Below are 18,377 nucleotides of genomic sequence, written 5' to 3' on the forward strand. Positions count from 1 at the left end.
GCCATGAGGAGTTTAATGAAGGAAAACAATTGCCTTGATTCATTTTATGCCCACAAGCTTTCAACAGAAGCTTACAGTATGTATAATTTCCTGACCTCAGAGCTATACATGGCGTATATAGAGATTAATGTCATCTTAAAGAGCCCCTATTTTGCATTAAAAAAGGTCATATTTTGGTTTTAGGGGTCTCCAACAACATGCTGATATGCGTGCAAGGTCAAAAAACACTTTCATTGTCTTATAATCTGCATTTATTTTTACTTTATTATCCCAGTGACTCCCATATGATTCGTTCAGAGATTCATTTGTTCCCAAACCCCTCCTTTGTGTGAGGCTAATCTGTACCGATTGGTCCGATGACCCAGTCTGTTGTGATTGGTCGACTGGGTTCAGCACAAGACAAAGAGAAACGCCCACCACAATTATGAAGTAGTACAGAGTATACAGTTGAAGCCAGAAGTTTACATACACTATATAAACTTTGTTTCTGTTATGCTTAATAGCGCGACGCAGTGGCGCAGTAGTTAGTGCTGTCAACTCACAGCAAGAAAGTCGCTGGTTCGAGCCTCGGCTGAGTCAGTTGCCGTTTCTGTGTGGAGTTTGCATGTTCTCCCTGTGTTCGCGTGGGTTTCCTCCGGGTGCTCCGGTGTCCCCCACAGTCCAAACACATGCAGTACAGATGAATTGGGATGAGTAAATTGTCCATAGTATGTGTGTGTGAATGAGGAAATGATCTAAGGAAAAGCTCAAACACACTGCTTCCTTGTGTGACAACATGAGAAAATCAACAAGCCAGAATCAACAAAAAACAGATTACAATTTGCTAAATAACACTGGGAAAATACTAATCTTCGGAGACATGTCCTGTGGTCTGATGGAACTAAGATTGAACTGTTTGGCCATAATGAGCAGTGTTACATTTGGAAGACAAAGGGGAAAGCTTACAAGCCTATGAACACCATCCCAACTGTGAAGTATGGGGACGGCAGCATCATGTTGTGGGGCTGTTTTGCTGCAGGAGGGACTGGTCCACTTCACAGCATAGATGGCATCATGAAGAAAGAACATTATGGAGAAATACTGAAGCAACATCTCAAGACATCAGCCAGGAAATTAAAACTTGACCACAAATGTGTCTTCCAAACAGACCATGACCCTATGCATACTCCCAAAGTAGTTAAAATGTGCTTTAAGGACAACAGAGTGAATGTTTTGGAGTGGCCATCACAAAGCCCTGATCTCAATCCTATAGAAAATTTATGGGCAGAGATGAAAGCTTGTGCGAGCAACACAGCCTACAAATATGACTCAGTTACAGCAGTTCTGTCAGGAGGAATGGGCCAAAATTCCTTCAAATTATTGTGAGAAGCTTGTGGAAGGATACCTAAAACATCTGACCAAAGTTATACAGTTTAAAAGCAAAGCTAAAAAGATACCCAGGAAATGTGTATAAACTGTTGACAGTCTTGAAACTAATTAAAATTCTCTAAAAAGATTTTCTCATTATTCTGGCATTTAGCAAATGTTAATGATTTAGGTAATCCTAACAGACCTAAAATAGTAAACGGTTAGTATGATTTACCATCAGACATTTTTTTTAAATGGTTATGTTCCTTTTTTTTAGAGTGTATGTAAACTTCTGTTTTCAACTGTATGTGTGAGCCTAATGCAGGAGTGCATTAAATCAATGCAGTTAAACACCAGCATATTACTCTACTCTTAATCCTAACCCCAAGTAATAACAATGACACCCATTCAGTATTAATCCACACAGTGGCAAAAGTTGAACTATTTAAAAAAAATTGGCCGCGTGTGAGGAACAACCGATGGTGGCCCTAGCCACAAACAGCAGCAGATCGCAAGCACAAAACTAATTTAAATCGGTAAAGGAAGAAGCACATCCCGCATTTTCAACGTGGTTTTGGATGCAATATGTGAAATAGCTCACACAGTTTTAACCTGAGAGACACAGGATCTGGAGGAAGGAGAAACTGTAACAGTTACTGACAAAGTCCCATACATGAGTAGTCTTTGCTACTCCTTCCTTTAATAACAAATGGCCGGCGATCCTGCGCTGCAGCGTAGGTTATTGTATCAATCGTCAGAAAAATGACAGAACAAATACAGCACGTTTGGCTATGCTGTGGTGTTGTTGTGAAAACCAACTTTAACCCTTTATTCCCCACAGCCGCATGTCTGTCCATCTCTCAGTGATAGTAACCTCGCACTCCGCCAGTATCTGAAGGGAAAGGCTCGTTCACGTTTTACCCGATCTGGCAGTTTATAGGACATTGGCAATATCCTGTATTGACGTTTACACGTGCAAGCAGAAGATCTGAACAAAGGATGAATAATTCATGTCTCTGAGTCGACTCAGTAGAGTCAATAGTTTTAAACATGGTGCACTTCCAGATTTTCTGGATGTTTTCATTCACTTAGAGCTGTTACACACTGCATAGATGGTAGTTTTTAAAAACTCATCAGAGGGGCTGTTTAAAGGACATTTGTTTTGTCTTATTAGTGAAGTAAAATCACACATTGAGACTATAATCCTCTTTTCCTTTTCTTCCATGTGTTGAAATAATGCACACATTCTCTCATTGAGTGTGTGATTTAACGTTTATCTGAATTAAAATTAAAAATAACTTGCAAGTAACTCAATTATTATTACTTTATTAAGTAATGCGTTACTTTGTAGGTTACTTAGAAAAGTAATATTATTACATAACTCACGTCACCCCCAATACTGGCCACAGACATTTCTTTATTATCTGGTGGAAATAATCCTCCCTAAATATTTGCTGTTTTGTAACGAAAACACACAGTGTACCGCATTGATTAAACAGAATAAATGAGTCAGAGCAGTTGTTTCCCATCAGGCCTTTGGGTGAAAGGAGCTGAAGTTTGTTGCGTGCCTGTGGATTGACCACAAGACTAACTCGTTGCTCTTGCATTTGTGTGCAATGACACTGATTTATGACTGGTGTTTTCCTGTCCTCGTCTGTAGCTTATAATTCATGTTCCGCATGTGATTACAGTGATTGGCAGCGATCAGGTGTGTTTGAAGAGTGTTTCTGGGTCACATACACACTGCAGATAAATATACTGTATGATAATTATCACTGTTCACACTCGTTTTGGTTTTTTACGTCCACCCAAAAGTTCTGACATTTTTATTTACTTGCTTTATTTCTTTTGTTTATTGGACAAAAACATGAAAATCGTTTTTTTTAAACTGATCATTTTTTCCGCTATTTCAAATGTATTTTTTACTTAAATAAACAGAAGTACTTTTGTTTTGAAAAGATGAATTGCATTTATTACATTCATTTTATTTTAATAAATCGTTTATTATATTTTATACAACAGTTCTGTCTGGTTCTCGAATCTGATTGGCTGATAGCCATGCAATAACAGCATTCATACAGTCTCTTCACCCTTCTGTATTACCAAATCCCTTTAAGGTATTCTATAGTCTTTAGTATTACTCTGCCCACTTCAGTTTGACAAATATTGCAGCTGTTGGACAACAAAATGTACCTTTGAGGCAAGAATGTAGTTGTTTAGATTGCAGCTATGCGGTTTATTTATAAGGATAGTGCCTATATGTGGATAGGGCAGTGGATATAGGGTTATACGCTGCGCTTAAATATGCTGGTTAAGTTGGCGGTTCATTCCGCTGTGGCGACCCCGGATTTATAAAGGGACTAAGCCAACAAGAAAATGAATGAATGAATGAATTTGGAGATTGCCTGTCATACTGAGCCGAGCAAAGACGGTTGATGCTATCCATCCACAAGATGGCAACAGAGACTGCATAATAAGTCCTTAGAGCAGAAAAACTCAGCGTAATTTGAAGCTACAGCTGATCAAATCGTTATAAAACTGATGTTTTATAAAAGTCGATCTCTCTCTTTTGTGTAGTGCTTTTTATATACCACAGTAATCTGGTAGTGTTTTCTTTGCTTTGGCTTCATCAGGGTTAATTATTGTGATCTCCTGATTGCAACAGAGAAATACTGGCAAATCTCTGTGAACTGATGGAATTTCATGCCGTTCAGCCTTATAATCTTAAAACGTGAGCTACTGTAAGTCAGCTGTTTTGTCATCACTTTAGACATTACGCTAGAGAATCATTCAAACACTAGCTCTGCAGTGACATTTGTGAATTAGTAATTAGTTTCTGCTGTTCTGACGTCAACTGCAGATGTGTATGAACACACATACACATTTGAGTCCCAGCTGGGTCAGTTGGCATTCCTGTGTGGAGTTTGCCTGTTCTTCCCATTTTGGTGTGGGTTTCCTCCGGGTGCTCCAGTTTCCCCCACAGTCCAAACACATGCGCTATAGGTGAATTGAAAAAACTAAATTGGCGGTAGTGTATGTGTGTGTAAATGAGTGTACATGGGTGTTTCCCAGAACTGGGTTGCAGCTGAAAGTTCATCCGCTGCATAATGCATATGCTGGAATAGTTGGTGGTTCATTCCGCTGTGGCGACCCCTGATAAATCAGGGACTAAGCCAAATGAAAATGAATGAATGAAGGTTACATATAGTAAAATAAATTTACAATTATCAACACTTTACATTTTGACAGAGTAACTTGCCGGATTTATCTTTTATACATTTATGAGGTCATTAATACTAATAGTTCAGGCAGAAATTGTATTATTTGCTAAGTAAACGGTCAAATTTAGTTAATAAATATGGCTGTTGAATCTAACACTGTACGAACATAACCTATATCAAGCATTGCAGTGTGTACGTAACCCACAGTATGTGTACATAGAGGCATGAAAGTGAAATAAATTGACTATTTCAATTTTTTCTAATGGTCATATTCTAGGTTTGAAGACAAAGTATGACTAAAACCTTAACTTTTGCAACACAGAATGAAATTGCAGGTGCTACTGTTGTTTATTCAGAATCATAAAGTTGTTGTTTGTGCAGAAATACAGTTGAAGCAAAGAGCTTAGAATGACCAAGAGGCGACACTCAATAGATCGTTCCATTGCAACAGCAGCGCCCAGCAACGTCCATTGATTCTCATTGCTGTCACGATGGCAAGCAGCTGCTTTGTTTTTTATTTATTTATTTAAAAAGGACGGTAAAGCTGAGATACAACCTGAAAGACGACAATACAACACTTACTACCACAATCATCAGCACTTTTAATAGTTTATTTTACAGGCTTATAATATGCTGTTGGCAGGGCCGGAGCAAGCTGTACTGCCGCTCTAGGCAAAGGATGGTCATGCCGCCCTCAAACCTAAAGTGAAAGCGGGGGGGGTGTCGAGGGAGCTGTCGCGGACGCCACCCTAGATGCGGATATAACTGAGGGCGCCGGTGGTGAGGGTAGTGTCGCGGACGCCACCCTCTCTATTCTGCTGTCCTAGACACAGATATAACTGAGGGCGCGGGTGGTGAGGGTAGTGTCACGTACGCCACCCTCTCTATTCTGCCACCCTAGACGTGAATATAACTGAGGGCGCAGGTGGTGAGGGTAGTGTCGCGTACGCCGCCCTCTCGATTCTGCTGTCCTAGACACAGATATAACTGAGTGCGCAGGTGGTGAGGGTAGTGTCGCAGACGCCACCCTCTCTATTCTGCCACCCTAGACGCGGATATAACTGAGGGCGCAGGTGGTGAGGGTAGTGTCGCGGACGCCACCCTTTCGTTTCTGCCACCCTAGACGCGGATATAACTGAGGGCGCAGGTGGTGAGGGTAGTGTCGCGGATGCCACCCTCTCTATTCTGCTGTCCTAGACACAGATATAACTGAGGGCGCAGGTGGTGAGGGTAGTGTCGCGGACGCCACCCTCTCTATTCTGCCGTCCTAGACACAAATATAACTGAGGGCGCAAGTGGTGAGGGTAGTGTCGCGTACGCCACCCTCTCTATTCTGCCGTCCTAGACGCAGATATAACTGAGGGCGCCGATTATGAGGGTAGTGTCGCGGACGCCACCCTCTCTATTCTGCCATCCTAGACACAGATATAACTGAGGGCGCAGGTGGTGAGGGTAGTGTCGCGGACGCCACCCTCTCTATTCTGCCACCCTAGACGTGGATATAACTGAGGGTGTAGGTGGTGAGGGTAGTGTCGCGTACTCCGCCCTCTCGATTCTGCTGTCCTAGACACAGATATAACTGAGGGCGCAGGTGGTGAGGGTAGTGTCGCGGACGCCACCCTATCTATTCTGCTGTCCTAGACACAGATATAACTGAGGGCGCAGGTGGTGAGGGTAGTGTCGCAGATGCCACCCTTTCGTTTCTGCCACCCTAGACGCAGATATAACTGAGGGCGCAGGTGGTGAGGGTAGTGTCGCGGACGCCACCCTCTCTATTCTGCTGTCCTAGACACAGATATAACTGAGGGCGCAGGTGGTGAGGGTAGTGTCGCGGACGCCACCCTCTCTATTCTGCCATCCTAGACACAGATATAACTGAGGGCGCAGGTGGTGAGGGTAGTGTCGCGTACGCCGCCCTCTCTATTCTGCCGTCCTAGACGCAGATATAACTGAGGGCGCCGATTGTGAGGGTAGTGTCGCGGACGCCACCCTCTCTATTCTGCCATCCTAGACACAGATATAACTGAGGGCGCAGGTGGTGAGGGTAGTGTCGTGTACGCCGCCCTCTCGATTCTGCTGTCCTAGACACAGATATAACTGAGGTGGTGGGGGTTGTGTCACGGACGCCACCCTCTCTATTCTGCCGTCCTAGACGCTGATATAACTGAGGGCGCAGGTGGTGAGGGTAGTGTCGCGGACGCCGCCCTAGACGCGGATATAACTGAGGGTGCGAGAGGTGAGGGTAGTGTTGCGTACGCCGCTCTCTCTATTCTGCCGTCCTAAACGCGGATATAACTAAGGGTGCGGGTGGTGAGGGTAGTGTCGCGGACGCAGCCCTAGACGCGGATATAACTGAGGGTGCGAGAGGTGAGGGTAGTGTCTGGGACGCCGCCCTATGTATTCTTCCACCACCTAGGTCACCTCAATGGACACGTCGGCCCTGGCTGTTGGTATTTTGGAATTTTTATTTCAAAAAGGCCGCCGCGTGACACTAGCGGTATCTAGTGACTGTTTCCCAAACAGCAACAGAGTGTCGCCTCTTGTTGATTCTATGCTCTTTGGTTGAAGTCAGAATTATTAGCCCCCTGTATATTTTTATCCCAATTTCTGTTTAGCGGAGAGAAGTTTTTTTTAAACACATTTCTAAACATAATAGTTTTAATAACTCATTTCTAATAACTGATTTATTTTATCTTTGCCATGATGACAGTAAACAATATTTGACTAGATATTCTTCAAGACACTTCTATACAGCTTAAAGTGACATTTAAAGGCTTAAGTTAATTAGGTTAAAGTTAGGGTAATTAGGCAAGTCATTGTATAACAGTAGTTTGTTCTGTAGACTGTCCAAAACAAATATTGCTTAAAGGGGCTAATAATATTGACCTTAAAATGTTTTTTAAAAATTAAATGCTTTTATTCAAGCTTAAATAAAACAAATAAGACTTTCTCTGTAAGAAAAATATAGGAAACACTTTAAATAATTCTTTGCTCTGTTAAACATAATTTGGGAAATACTTACCTAAAATTCACAGGAGGGTGAAAAGTTTTCTTGAATGTGTGTTCAGCAAATGTCTGACCTGGACACCAAGATCCAGGAGAAGGCCATGAAGGTGGACATGGACATCTGCAGGAGGATCGACATCACAGCCAAACTGTGTGACGTGGCTCAGCAGAGGAACTCGGAGGACATGAGCAAGATCTTCAGTCCATCCAGAGCTCCAGCGGACAGAGTAAGATCCCGAACACATTTTGCATTTTTAAATTTTTTTTAAATACTGCATTCTGTGGTGGTTCATTCCGCTGTGGCGACCCCGGATTAATAAAAGGGACTAAGCCGACAATAAATAAATGAATGAATGACTGCATTCTGTGAATTATGAGCCGTTTTCCTTATAGGGACCAAAATGTCTCCACAAATATAGCAATACAAGTCCATTTATCACACATTTGCACACACATTCTGCAGTTTTACATTTAAAAAATGCTTTATTCTGTGTGAGTTATGAGCCATCTTCCTTGTGGGGACCAAGAAAAGTTCACACAAGGTCCAAATTTACTGGTATTGCTATACTTGTGGGGACTTGTGGGGTCCCAACAATGTGAGGAATGCAAGGTACAGACAGACGTAAAACCGCGTACACACATGCTGACAAATACACCCACACACACACATTTTCAAAATACTTTCTGTTTGATTTACGAGCTGTTTTCCTCATGGGGACCAAAATAAAAGTCCAAATTTACAGCTATTGCTATTCTTGTGGCCACATTTGGTCCCCACAACATTAGGAATACAAGCTACACACAAACACACAGATCATACTTGCACTTACACAGACAGATGCACTGACAAACATGCACATAGAGACACACACTTATACACACACATCGAAAAACACAACCACACACACACACACACACACACATTTGTGCAGCTATTTTTATGGGGACTTCCTATAGACATAATAATTTGATACTGCACCAACTTTATTTTCTCCCCTAGCCCAACCCTCACAGGAAACAATCTGCATTTTTATATTTCTGAATGATGAACAAGCTATTTCATGAGCCGTCTTCATCATGGAGACTGAAAAAAATGTCCCCACAAGGTCAAAATTTACTGGTATTGCTGTACACTCACCGGCCACTTTATTAGGTACACCTGTCCAACTGCCTGTTAACACAAATTTCTAATCAGCCAATCACATGGCAGCAACTGGACATGGTCAAGACGATCTGCTGCTGTTCAAACCGAGCATCAGAATGGGGAAGAAAGGGGATTTAAGGGACTTTGAACATAGCATGGTTGTTGGTGCCAGATGGGCTGATCTGAGTAACACGCCCTGTCATAAATCGTGAATCATCTCAGGCTGGTTTCTTGAACATGACAATTGGTTCACTGTACTTAAATGGCCTCCACAGTCACCAGACCTCAATCCAATAGAGCAGTGGTCCCCAACCTTTTTTTCACCGCAGACCAGTCAACGGTTGTCAAATTTACAACGGACCGGTGTGTGTATGTGTGGGGGGGGGGGATCTTCACGTGAACACAGCTGCTGCGCTCCTGCATCCAGGTTAATCATGAACGACTCAGTGCGCATGCGCTAATTGCACTATCGCGGTCTCATATACATATTGCAATGATTTCGGGTATTTACTTAGCGATGCACGCACACATATATGCACAATCCTTAAATACTCTGCTGAGTTGGACTCTATAATACCCGTTTTATAACTTTAAACTATCAACAAACACTAATGAGGTATATTCTATCCTTCTTCCCGCTCCGTGTTAGATTTGGCATAGTCCATTTCACGTAAGATGGCGGGGGTGAGTGGAAGAAACCAAGTCGCGGGGGGAATATTTTCTACAGAAATAATTTATGATTTCTTATGTGGCCCGGTACCAATTGTTCCACGTACCAGTACCGGTCCGCGGCCCGGTGGTTAGGGACCACTGCAATAGAGCACCTTTGGGATGTGGTAGAACGAGAGATTGGCTTCATGGATGTGCAGCCGACAAATCTGCAGCAACTGTGTGATACTATCATGTCAATATGGAGCAAAATCTCTGAGGAATATTTCCAGTACCTTGTTGAATCCATGCCGTGAAGGATTAAGGCAGTTCTGTAGACAAAAGGGGTCCAACTCGGTACTAGTAAGGTGTACCTAATAAAGTGGCCGGTGAGTGTACTTGTGGGGACATTTGCTTCACACAACATTAAGAATACAAGTACACACACACACATACAGATCACAGTTCTGGAGGAAAACTGCTGAGGCCAGAGCGTTCCTTCACACACATGAGGAGGACATCACACCAGTGCCAAACACACAGCACAGACCTTATAACTGCGCTCTTTTCAAGATGCTAATTGTGTTTGCTACTTTAACTTTACATCATTGGCACATATTGTTTTGATTCTATGGTAGCATAAACATGTTGATGTTCCTGGGTCAGGCTGTGGCTTGCAGAAAGAAGGAGAGGAAGGCGGTGTCGGACGAGGAGAGCTCAGAGATGGATGCAGACCCCAGCAGCACCTCAGAGGAGGACGCTCCCTTCAACATCACTGACGAGATGAAGCGCATGCTCAACCAGCTGTGAGTCACGCACACACACAAACCCACAAACACATATGCGCATGCACACAGACACACACACATGCGCACACACACAGGCATACACACAACCACACATGTAGACAAAGCCACACACAGCCACAAACACCTACACAGACACACACACACTAACTATTTTCTATTACACATTCACACAAACACAGACACGCACACACACACACAGATGCACACAAACTGTATTTTCTACTTCAAACATGCACACACATACAGACGCACACACAAACTGGATTTTATATTTCACAAACACACACACACACAAGCACACACACACACACACACACACACACACACACACACACACAGATGCACATTGAAACACACACATACAGCCACAAACATCTACACAGACACACACACAAACTATTTTATATTTCACACACACACACACACACATACACAGTGTAATATACACACACACATATATAGACACACACCCAATCTGTATTTTATATTACACACACACACACACACACATACAGCCACAAACACCTACACAGACACACACAAACTATTTCCTATTTCACATACACACACACCCAGACACACACACACACACATACACACACAGATGCAAACAAACTGTATTTTCTACTTCACTCATGCACACACATACAGACGCACACACAAACTGGATTTTATATTTCACACACACACACACACACACACAAGCACACACACACAGGCAGATGCACATTGAAACACACACACACACAGCCACAAACACCTACACAGACACACACACAAACTATTTTATATTACACACACACAGTGTATTATACACACACACATATATAGACACACACCCAATCTGTATTTTATATTACACACACACACACACACATACAGCCACAAACACCTACACAGACACACACAAACTATTTCCTATTTCACATACACACACACCCAGACACACACACACACACATACACACACAGATGCAAACAAACTGTATTTTCTACTTCACTCATGCACACACATACAGACGCACACACAAACTGGATTTTATATTTCACACACACACACACACACACACACACACACACACAAGCACACACACACAGGCAGATGCACATTGAAACACACAGACACACACACAAACTATTTTATATTTCACACACACACACACACACACACAGTGTATTATACACACACACATATATAGACACACACCCAATCTGTATTTTATATTACACACACACACACACACACACATACAGCCACAAACACCTACACAGACACACACAAACTATTTCCTATTTCACATACACACACACCCAGACACACACACACACACATACACACACAGATGCAAACAAACTGTATTTTCTACTTCACTCATGCACACACATACAGACGCACACACAAACTGGATTTTATATTTCACACACACACACACACACACACACACACACACACACACACACACACACACACACAAGCACACACACACAGGCAGATGCACATTGAAACACACACACACACACACACACACAGCCACAAACACCTACACAGACACACACACAAACTATTTTCTATTTCACATACACACACAGCCACACAGATGCACACAAACTGTATTTTTTACTTCACACATGCACACACATACAGACGCACACACAAACTGGATTTTATATTTCACACACACACACACGCAGATGCACATTGAAACACACACGCACACACACACACATACAGCCACAAACACCTACACAGACACACACAAACTATTTTCTATTTCACACACACACACACATAGACACACACACATACAGACGCACACACAAACTGGATTTTATATTTCACACACACACACACATAGACACACACACATACAGACGCACACACAAACTGGATTTTATATTTCACACACACACACACGCGCAGATGCACATTGAAACACACACACACAGTGTATTATACACGCACACACATACATATGCACACCCAATCTGTATTTTATATTTCACACAAATACAGACACACACATATGCACACACACACACAAACATAACCCTTAATCCAACACCTAACCGTACCCCTTACAGGAGACTTTCTGGAAAAAATAAAACTCATTCTGTGTGATTAAAGAGCATTTTGAGGAATAACACCAGCAATGTCCTCATAATTCACCACCTTCTTGTAATACCTGTCAGACCCATGACATCATACACACTGGTGCCATGGTGTCACAAAACACACGCACACACACAGAAAGGGTCAGCCTGAGTGATTTGAGCTCCTCTGAGGCAGCTCATGTCTGTACTCTGGCGCCACCGAGTGGTTATGAAAAGAACTGCAGAGATATGCGAGATCTGCATCTTCTCTATATGATTTTGCAGCGAGGTTACAGTCTCGTGTTCTTACTCTTGCATTCATCTCATAATGATCAGCTTCTTATTAATGCATATATTAAAATTCATTATCTCACTTAAGTATGATGTGTTTTCCTACTCTTTGACCTTTCCTCTTTTTCTACAGCACGTTGTGTGGGGGTTGCCCATATTGCATGTTATTCTTTTTGCATGCATTTAAACTGTTTCTCTATGTGAGCACCTTGCTTTCACTCTCACTTCAACAACTTTATCTGCCAATTTTCAGTGCAAACCAATGTGCTTGATTATTATGTTCTGCTTAAATTTACAGTTGGCTTTTGTGAAATATGGCATGCCTGCCACCAAAAACAAATACAATCATTTATTTTCTTGTCGGCTTAGTCCCTTTATTAATTCGGGGTCGCCACAGCGGAATGAACCGCCAACTTATCCTGCAAGTTTTTACGCAGCGGATGCCCTTCCAGCCGCAACCCATCTCTGGGAAACATCCACACATACACACACACACACACACACACTCATACACTACAGACAATTTAGCTTACCCAATTCACCTGTACCACATGTCTTTGGACTGTGGGGGAAACCGGAGCACCCGGAGGAAACCCACGCGAACGCAGGGAGAACATGCAAACTCCACACAGAAACGCCAACTGAGCCGAGGCTCGAACCAGCGACCTTCTTGCAGTGAGGCGACAGCACCACCTACTGCTCCACTGCTTCGCCCAACACATTAAGAAGTAAATAAAATTATATTATATGGAATATATAAACTTTAAAACAAGGATTAATGTGTTAACAGAGTTATTTTAGCATTGTTGAGAGAATACAGTTTTTTATATTAATAATAGTCAATAATTATTGATTTGTTTTATGACACAATTAAATTATAATACAAATATTTTTTATAAATACAATAAATTATTATTGTTAATAATAATAATAACAATAATAATTTGGATTAATTCATTGTGGTAAACAGTTGTAACTTCATCATTATTTATAAAAATATATGCAGTTGAAGTCGATATTTTTTTTTCTTTTTTAAATTTTTCCCAAATGATGTTTAACAGACTCAGGAAATTTTCACAGTATGTCTGATAATATTTTATCTTCTGTAGAAAGACTTATTTGTTTTATTTCGGCTAGAATAAAAGCAGTTTTTAGTTTTTTAAAACACCATTTTAAGGTCAATATTATTAGCCCCCTTAAGCAATATTTGTTTTGGATTGTCTACAGAACAAACCATGGTTACACATTAACTTGCCTAATTACTCTATAACCTAATTAACCTAGTTAAGCCTTTAAATGTCACTTTAAGGTGAGTATCTTGAAGAATATCTAGTCAATTATACCGTGGCAAAGATAAAATAAATCAGTTATTAGAAATAAGTAATTAAAACTCTTATAATATATATATATATATATATATATATATATATATATATATATATATATATATATATATATATAATATAATATATATAAATCTTTTTAGGCAAAAATTGGGGGTTAATAATGCAGGAGGTCTAATAATTTTGACTTTAACTTTATATAATAATTATACTGAAAGAATATATAGTGCAGATATGTTGTGTTTCTTCTCTGTGTGTTTTGCTGCTCTTCTTCTCTAGTCTTGTGTCTTTCTTCACTGCCTGCTCTTTCTCTGTCTCTGTGTTTCCGTCTCTTCATTTCTCCTGGCGTGCAGACATTGTTCAGATAACTCATTTGTTGCCAGGCGGGAGACGTTTGAGATCGACGACGACTGTGACAGTCTGACGTGGGAAGAGAACGACGATACGCTGCTCTTATGGGAAGATTTCACCAATTACAATGTTCCCTGCTCTGCTCTGACCAATGGCAATGGAGACTGCAGCACAGACGGTCACGAAGCTGTGAGTTTTTACACTCGCTCCTGTCTGTTCCAATAATACTGTAAAAAGTATGGTGGCTGAAAGTGCTCAAATGTGTTGAGCAAACACATGCAAGCTAACAAGTGCAGATTAATCACGATTGATCCCATCCAAAAGTTTGTTTTGACATATTATGGGCCCTATCCTACACCCGGCGCAGTGTGGCGCAAGGCGTGACGCTGTAGTCTTTTGGTAGTTTCAGCTTGGCGCAAGAGTTGTTTTGAGGCGTTGCGCTACGCTGTTTAAATAGCAAATGCATTTGCGCTCATTTGTGCGCCCATAGGCGTTCTGGTCTAAAAAGGAAGTGTTCTGAGGCGGACCGCTGGCGCGTTGCTATTTTCAGAAACTATAATAGATTTTTCATTAAACCAAAACAAACCCGGTCTAAACTCCAGCGCAGAGTTGCGCCTCGCTTACACACTGCTTAATACACACAAGAGAGCAATAGGCAAATATCTTTACATATGAAAAAATGTAAATATTAAGGATATATATATAGGATATAATAAGAATATATATAGAATATAAATATAAAGGATTAAAATATTTATAAAATTATTTTCTAGTCTACATAAATATGAAAAATCACTGCTTTTATGTCTTCTTCATCTCTGGGGGCTTTTTCAGTTCATTCATAACAATTTGCTTCTGTATAATGTTATTATTATTAGCAGTATTATTTATTATATCCATATTTATATTTGTTTTATTAAAAACAAGCTTAGATTTGCCCACCTGTCAGGTTTAAGACCATATGGGGCACAGCATGTGTTTTAGGATATAACTCAGGTTTTTGAGCACATTATGTTATTATTATTAATTTATTCATTTGTTAGAAATTAGAACTGAATTTAGAAATAGTTTTGAAACAAATATTTGCGCTTAACAAACAAAAGTATTTATTTATAGACTAATTGATGTCTGTGCGTAAAGGTTTCCCTATCCAAGAGTGAAAGTAGATCCATTATCTCTCATTCTTACGCAGTAGATGCTCTGTTTAACAGTTTTCTGTTAAAACACTGTTAACTGTTTGCTTGTGAAATGCTCATTTTTTTCCACTTAGACTTACTTTGCGTCCTGTAAATAGCGAATGCGCTTTTGGCGCAACGCAGCTGACTCTTAAAGGGAATGGGAGATGAGACTCTGATTGGTTTATTCTTAAAACACACCTATAACTCATTAAGAAAATAAACTCAACCCTTTTAGACCAAGCGGCGAAGTGCAAGGCAGATTTTCCGTCCTTAAATTAGCAAAAACGTGTCCTGACACGCCCTGAAAGTGTTTGCGCCCTGCGTTTTGCGCTTTGCGCATGGACCGTCAAAATAGAGCCCAATATGTGTGTGTACTGTTTTAAGAATGAGGTCCCGTGTAGGATTTAAATCAAACTTTGCTTATCAACACATACATAATAAAATGCATATACACCTATAAATTACTGGCATATACACCTATACTACTGGATGTTCAAAACAACACAGATGAAACTTGTGTATATACAGTTGAAGTCAAAATTATGAGCCCCCTTTGTATTTTTTTCTTCTTTTTAAAATATTTTCCAAATGATGTTTAACAGAGCAGGGAAATTTTCACAGTATGTCTGATAATATTTTTTCTTCTGGAGGAAGTCTTATTTGTTTTATTTCGGCTAGAATAAAAGCAGAGTTTAATTTCTTTAAACACCATTTTAGGGTCAAAATTATTAGCCCCTTTAAGCTATTTTTTTCTCGATAGTCTACAGAACAAACCATCATTATACAATAACTTGGCTATTACCCTAACCTGCCTAGCTAACCTAATTAACCTAGTTAAGCCTTTAAAGGTCACTTTAAGCTGTATAGAAGTGTCTTGAAGAATATCTAGTCTAATATTATTTACTGTCATCATGGCAAAGATAAAATAAATCAGTTATTAGAAATGAGTCATTAAAACTATTATGTTTAGAAATGTGCTGAAGAAATCTGCTCTCCGTTAAACAGAAATTGGGGGGAAAAAATAAACAAGCGGTCTAATTATTCAGGGGGGCTAATAATTCTGACTTCAACTGTACATATAAACTTGATGCATGCACACACGCACATACATGTAAACTCGATCCTCACATAAACACCCACATTAACACATGCACATACATATAAACTTGCTTACATCAAATTTCGCTCATCAACACCATACCTGTCAACCCTCCCGTTTTTTTCGGGATTCTCCCGTATTTTACTGTTCTATCCCGCTATCATCCCGTAAAGGTATTTTCCCGTATTTCTCCCGTATTTTCAGTCTTTCTCTGAACAGCCAGGCCTCCCTATACGCAACCCATACCGCCGAACCACCAGGGGTCGCCCCTTGCTCTAAAACGTAAGTCTTCTGTGCTTTCGCTTTGTTTAGGAATGAAAACACTTATAAATAAATATTATAAACGGCGCGACTTCATTTCCTTTTGATTACAGGCGCCTATATAATCCTCAAAACAGTCATATAATGGTCCATGACTGCTCCATAGTGATAAACAGACGCTGTTTCTCAAACGGATCCTGTACACGCAATTTGAAGCGGAGAAAGTCTGGTTTTTGTGTGCATGTTTAAACAGACTTATACACATTATTAATAATAATAACATATGAGGATGTCGAGCTTGGTAGTTTTTTTTTCCCAAACACAACTAATTTCATCTTAAATGAGCATAAAAAGTAGGGAAAGCAGTCGAATGCTTTCAGTATAACGTTAGATGTGTGCATTTTTAAAGTGACACCTCTTATTTAATGTAATAAAAAAAATGAATACATGTGAGATTCATTCGTTGCTCTTCAATCAGAATGTGTAAATTATATAGTGGAAAAACGGCTAATGAGATTGATAGCTTGATTTTATTTCATTTTAATAGCTATTAATTTTAATAAGTTGAACTGTTTGCTAATGTATTTGCTGCTAATGTATATATTTATGTTTCTTTTGTTAATAATAATTTCAAAACATATTCGGGACCATTAAGGGGTTGGGGGGGGTACCTTATCATGGTGGGCATATCCCTTATTTTCACATCCCAATGTTGACAGGTATGATCAACAACACATACATAAAACACATGCATATACACCTATAAATTACTACTTCTAATATGGAAAATATTCCGTCTATCGCGTGCCATTGCTTTTATATAGAACACGATTTAAATCAGCATTTGTTGGTGTCAAATCTTGCAACCTGCTTGTTTTGAGACAGGGTTGCAATACCTTGTTCAACCACTGGGTGTCAAATTTACATGCTGCACCTTAAAAGTTAAAGCTTTATTCAACCAGCAAGGTTTTTTTTGGAAATGACACATATCTTCTTCCAAAATAAGATAAGAAGACTATGTACTAGAGTATTCGTTGTGGAAAAAATATTTTTTAACTTTTATCAATACGCTATTTTAACAATATTTATTTTTATTTGAACAAAAACTTTAAGTCAGAATTCTCCAGCGTTATGAATAATTTTGTTAAATTTAATAGCTCTCTTATAATTATTGATTGAATCCATCCTTATTATATAAAGCCCTTCATTTCATTCAAAATCTATACGTCTGAGACTGAAAATAAAATAGGTGTGTGTGTGTGTGTGTGTGTGTGTGTGTGTGTGTGTGTGTGTGTGTGTGTGTGTGTGTGTGTGTGTGCTTGTCAGGACTCCAGTCTCGGGAGTCTCATCGATGAAACAGAGTCGCTTTTCAAGACCCGAGAGCAGGAATACCAGAAGACAATCGGACAAATTGAGGTTTGAGCGTGTCTGTTTTTCTGGATAAACTGTGATTATTTGTGACTGCTAATAAACCCTTGTATATTTCCCTAATTTCTGTTTCAAGAGTTCACACTGATGATTGATTATAAAGCTTGTTTGGCATGCTGTACCGGGAGAGAGCCCTGTGCTCATAAGATCCCCGAGCCCGG

The 18,377-nt window shown here is 40.2% G+C and overlaps 1 protein-coding gene across 4 annotated transcripts in view; it reads left to right on the forward strand.

The window, feature by feature from the left end:
- The window catches only part of iffo2b (intermediate filament family orphan 2b), a 73,630-nt gene that overhangs the window by 51,498 nt on the left and 3,755 nt on the right, over window positions 1-18,377 (forward strand). For 2 of the 4 annotated variants that reach the window (XM_087274272.1, XM_087274274.1), the window contains 4 exons: window positions 7,637-7,801; window positions 10,033-10,172; window positions 14,253-14,439; window positions 18,115-18,204. In XM_087274272.1, coding sequence (XP_087130398.1) covers window positions 7,637-7,801; window positions 10,033-10,172; window positions 14,253-14,439; window positions 18,115-18,204 — 582 coding nt within the window. The remainder of the gene's footprint in view (window positions 1-7,636; window positions 7,802-10,032; window positions 10,173-14,252; window positions 14,440-18,114; window positions 18,205-18,377) is intronic. The other 2 variants (XM_087274273.1, XM_087274275.1) reach the window with 1 other exon arrangement.

The sequence above is a fragment of the Danio rerio genome, chromosome 11 (assembly GCF_052040795.2).
Source record: "Danio rerio strain M-AB ecotype USA chromosome 11, GRCz13ab, whole genome shotgun sequence".
Classification (NCBI taxonomy): Eukaryota; Metazoa; Chordata; class Actinopteri; order Cypriniformes; family Danionidae; genus Danio; species Danio rerio.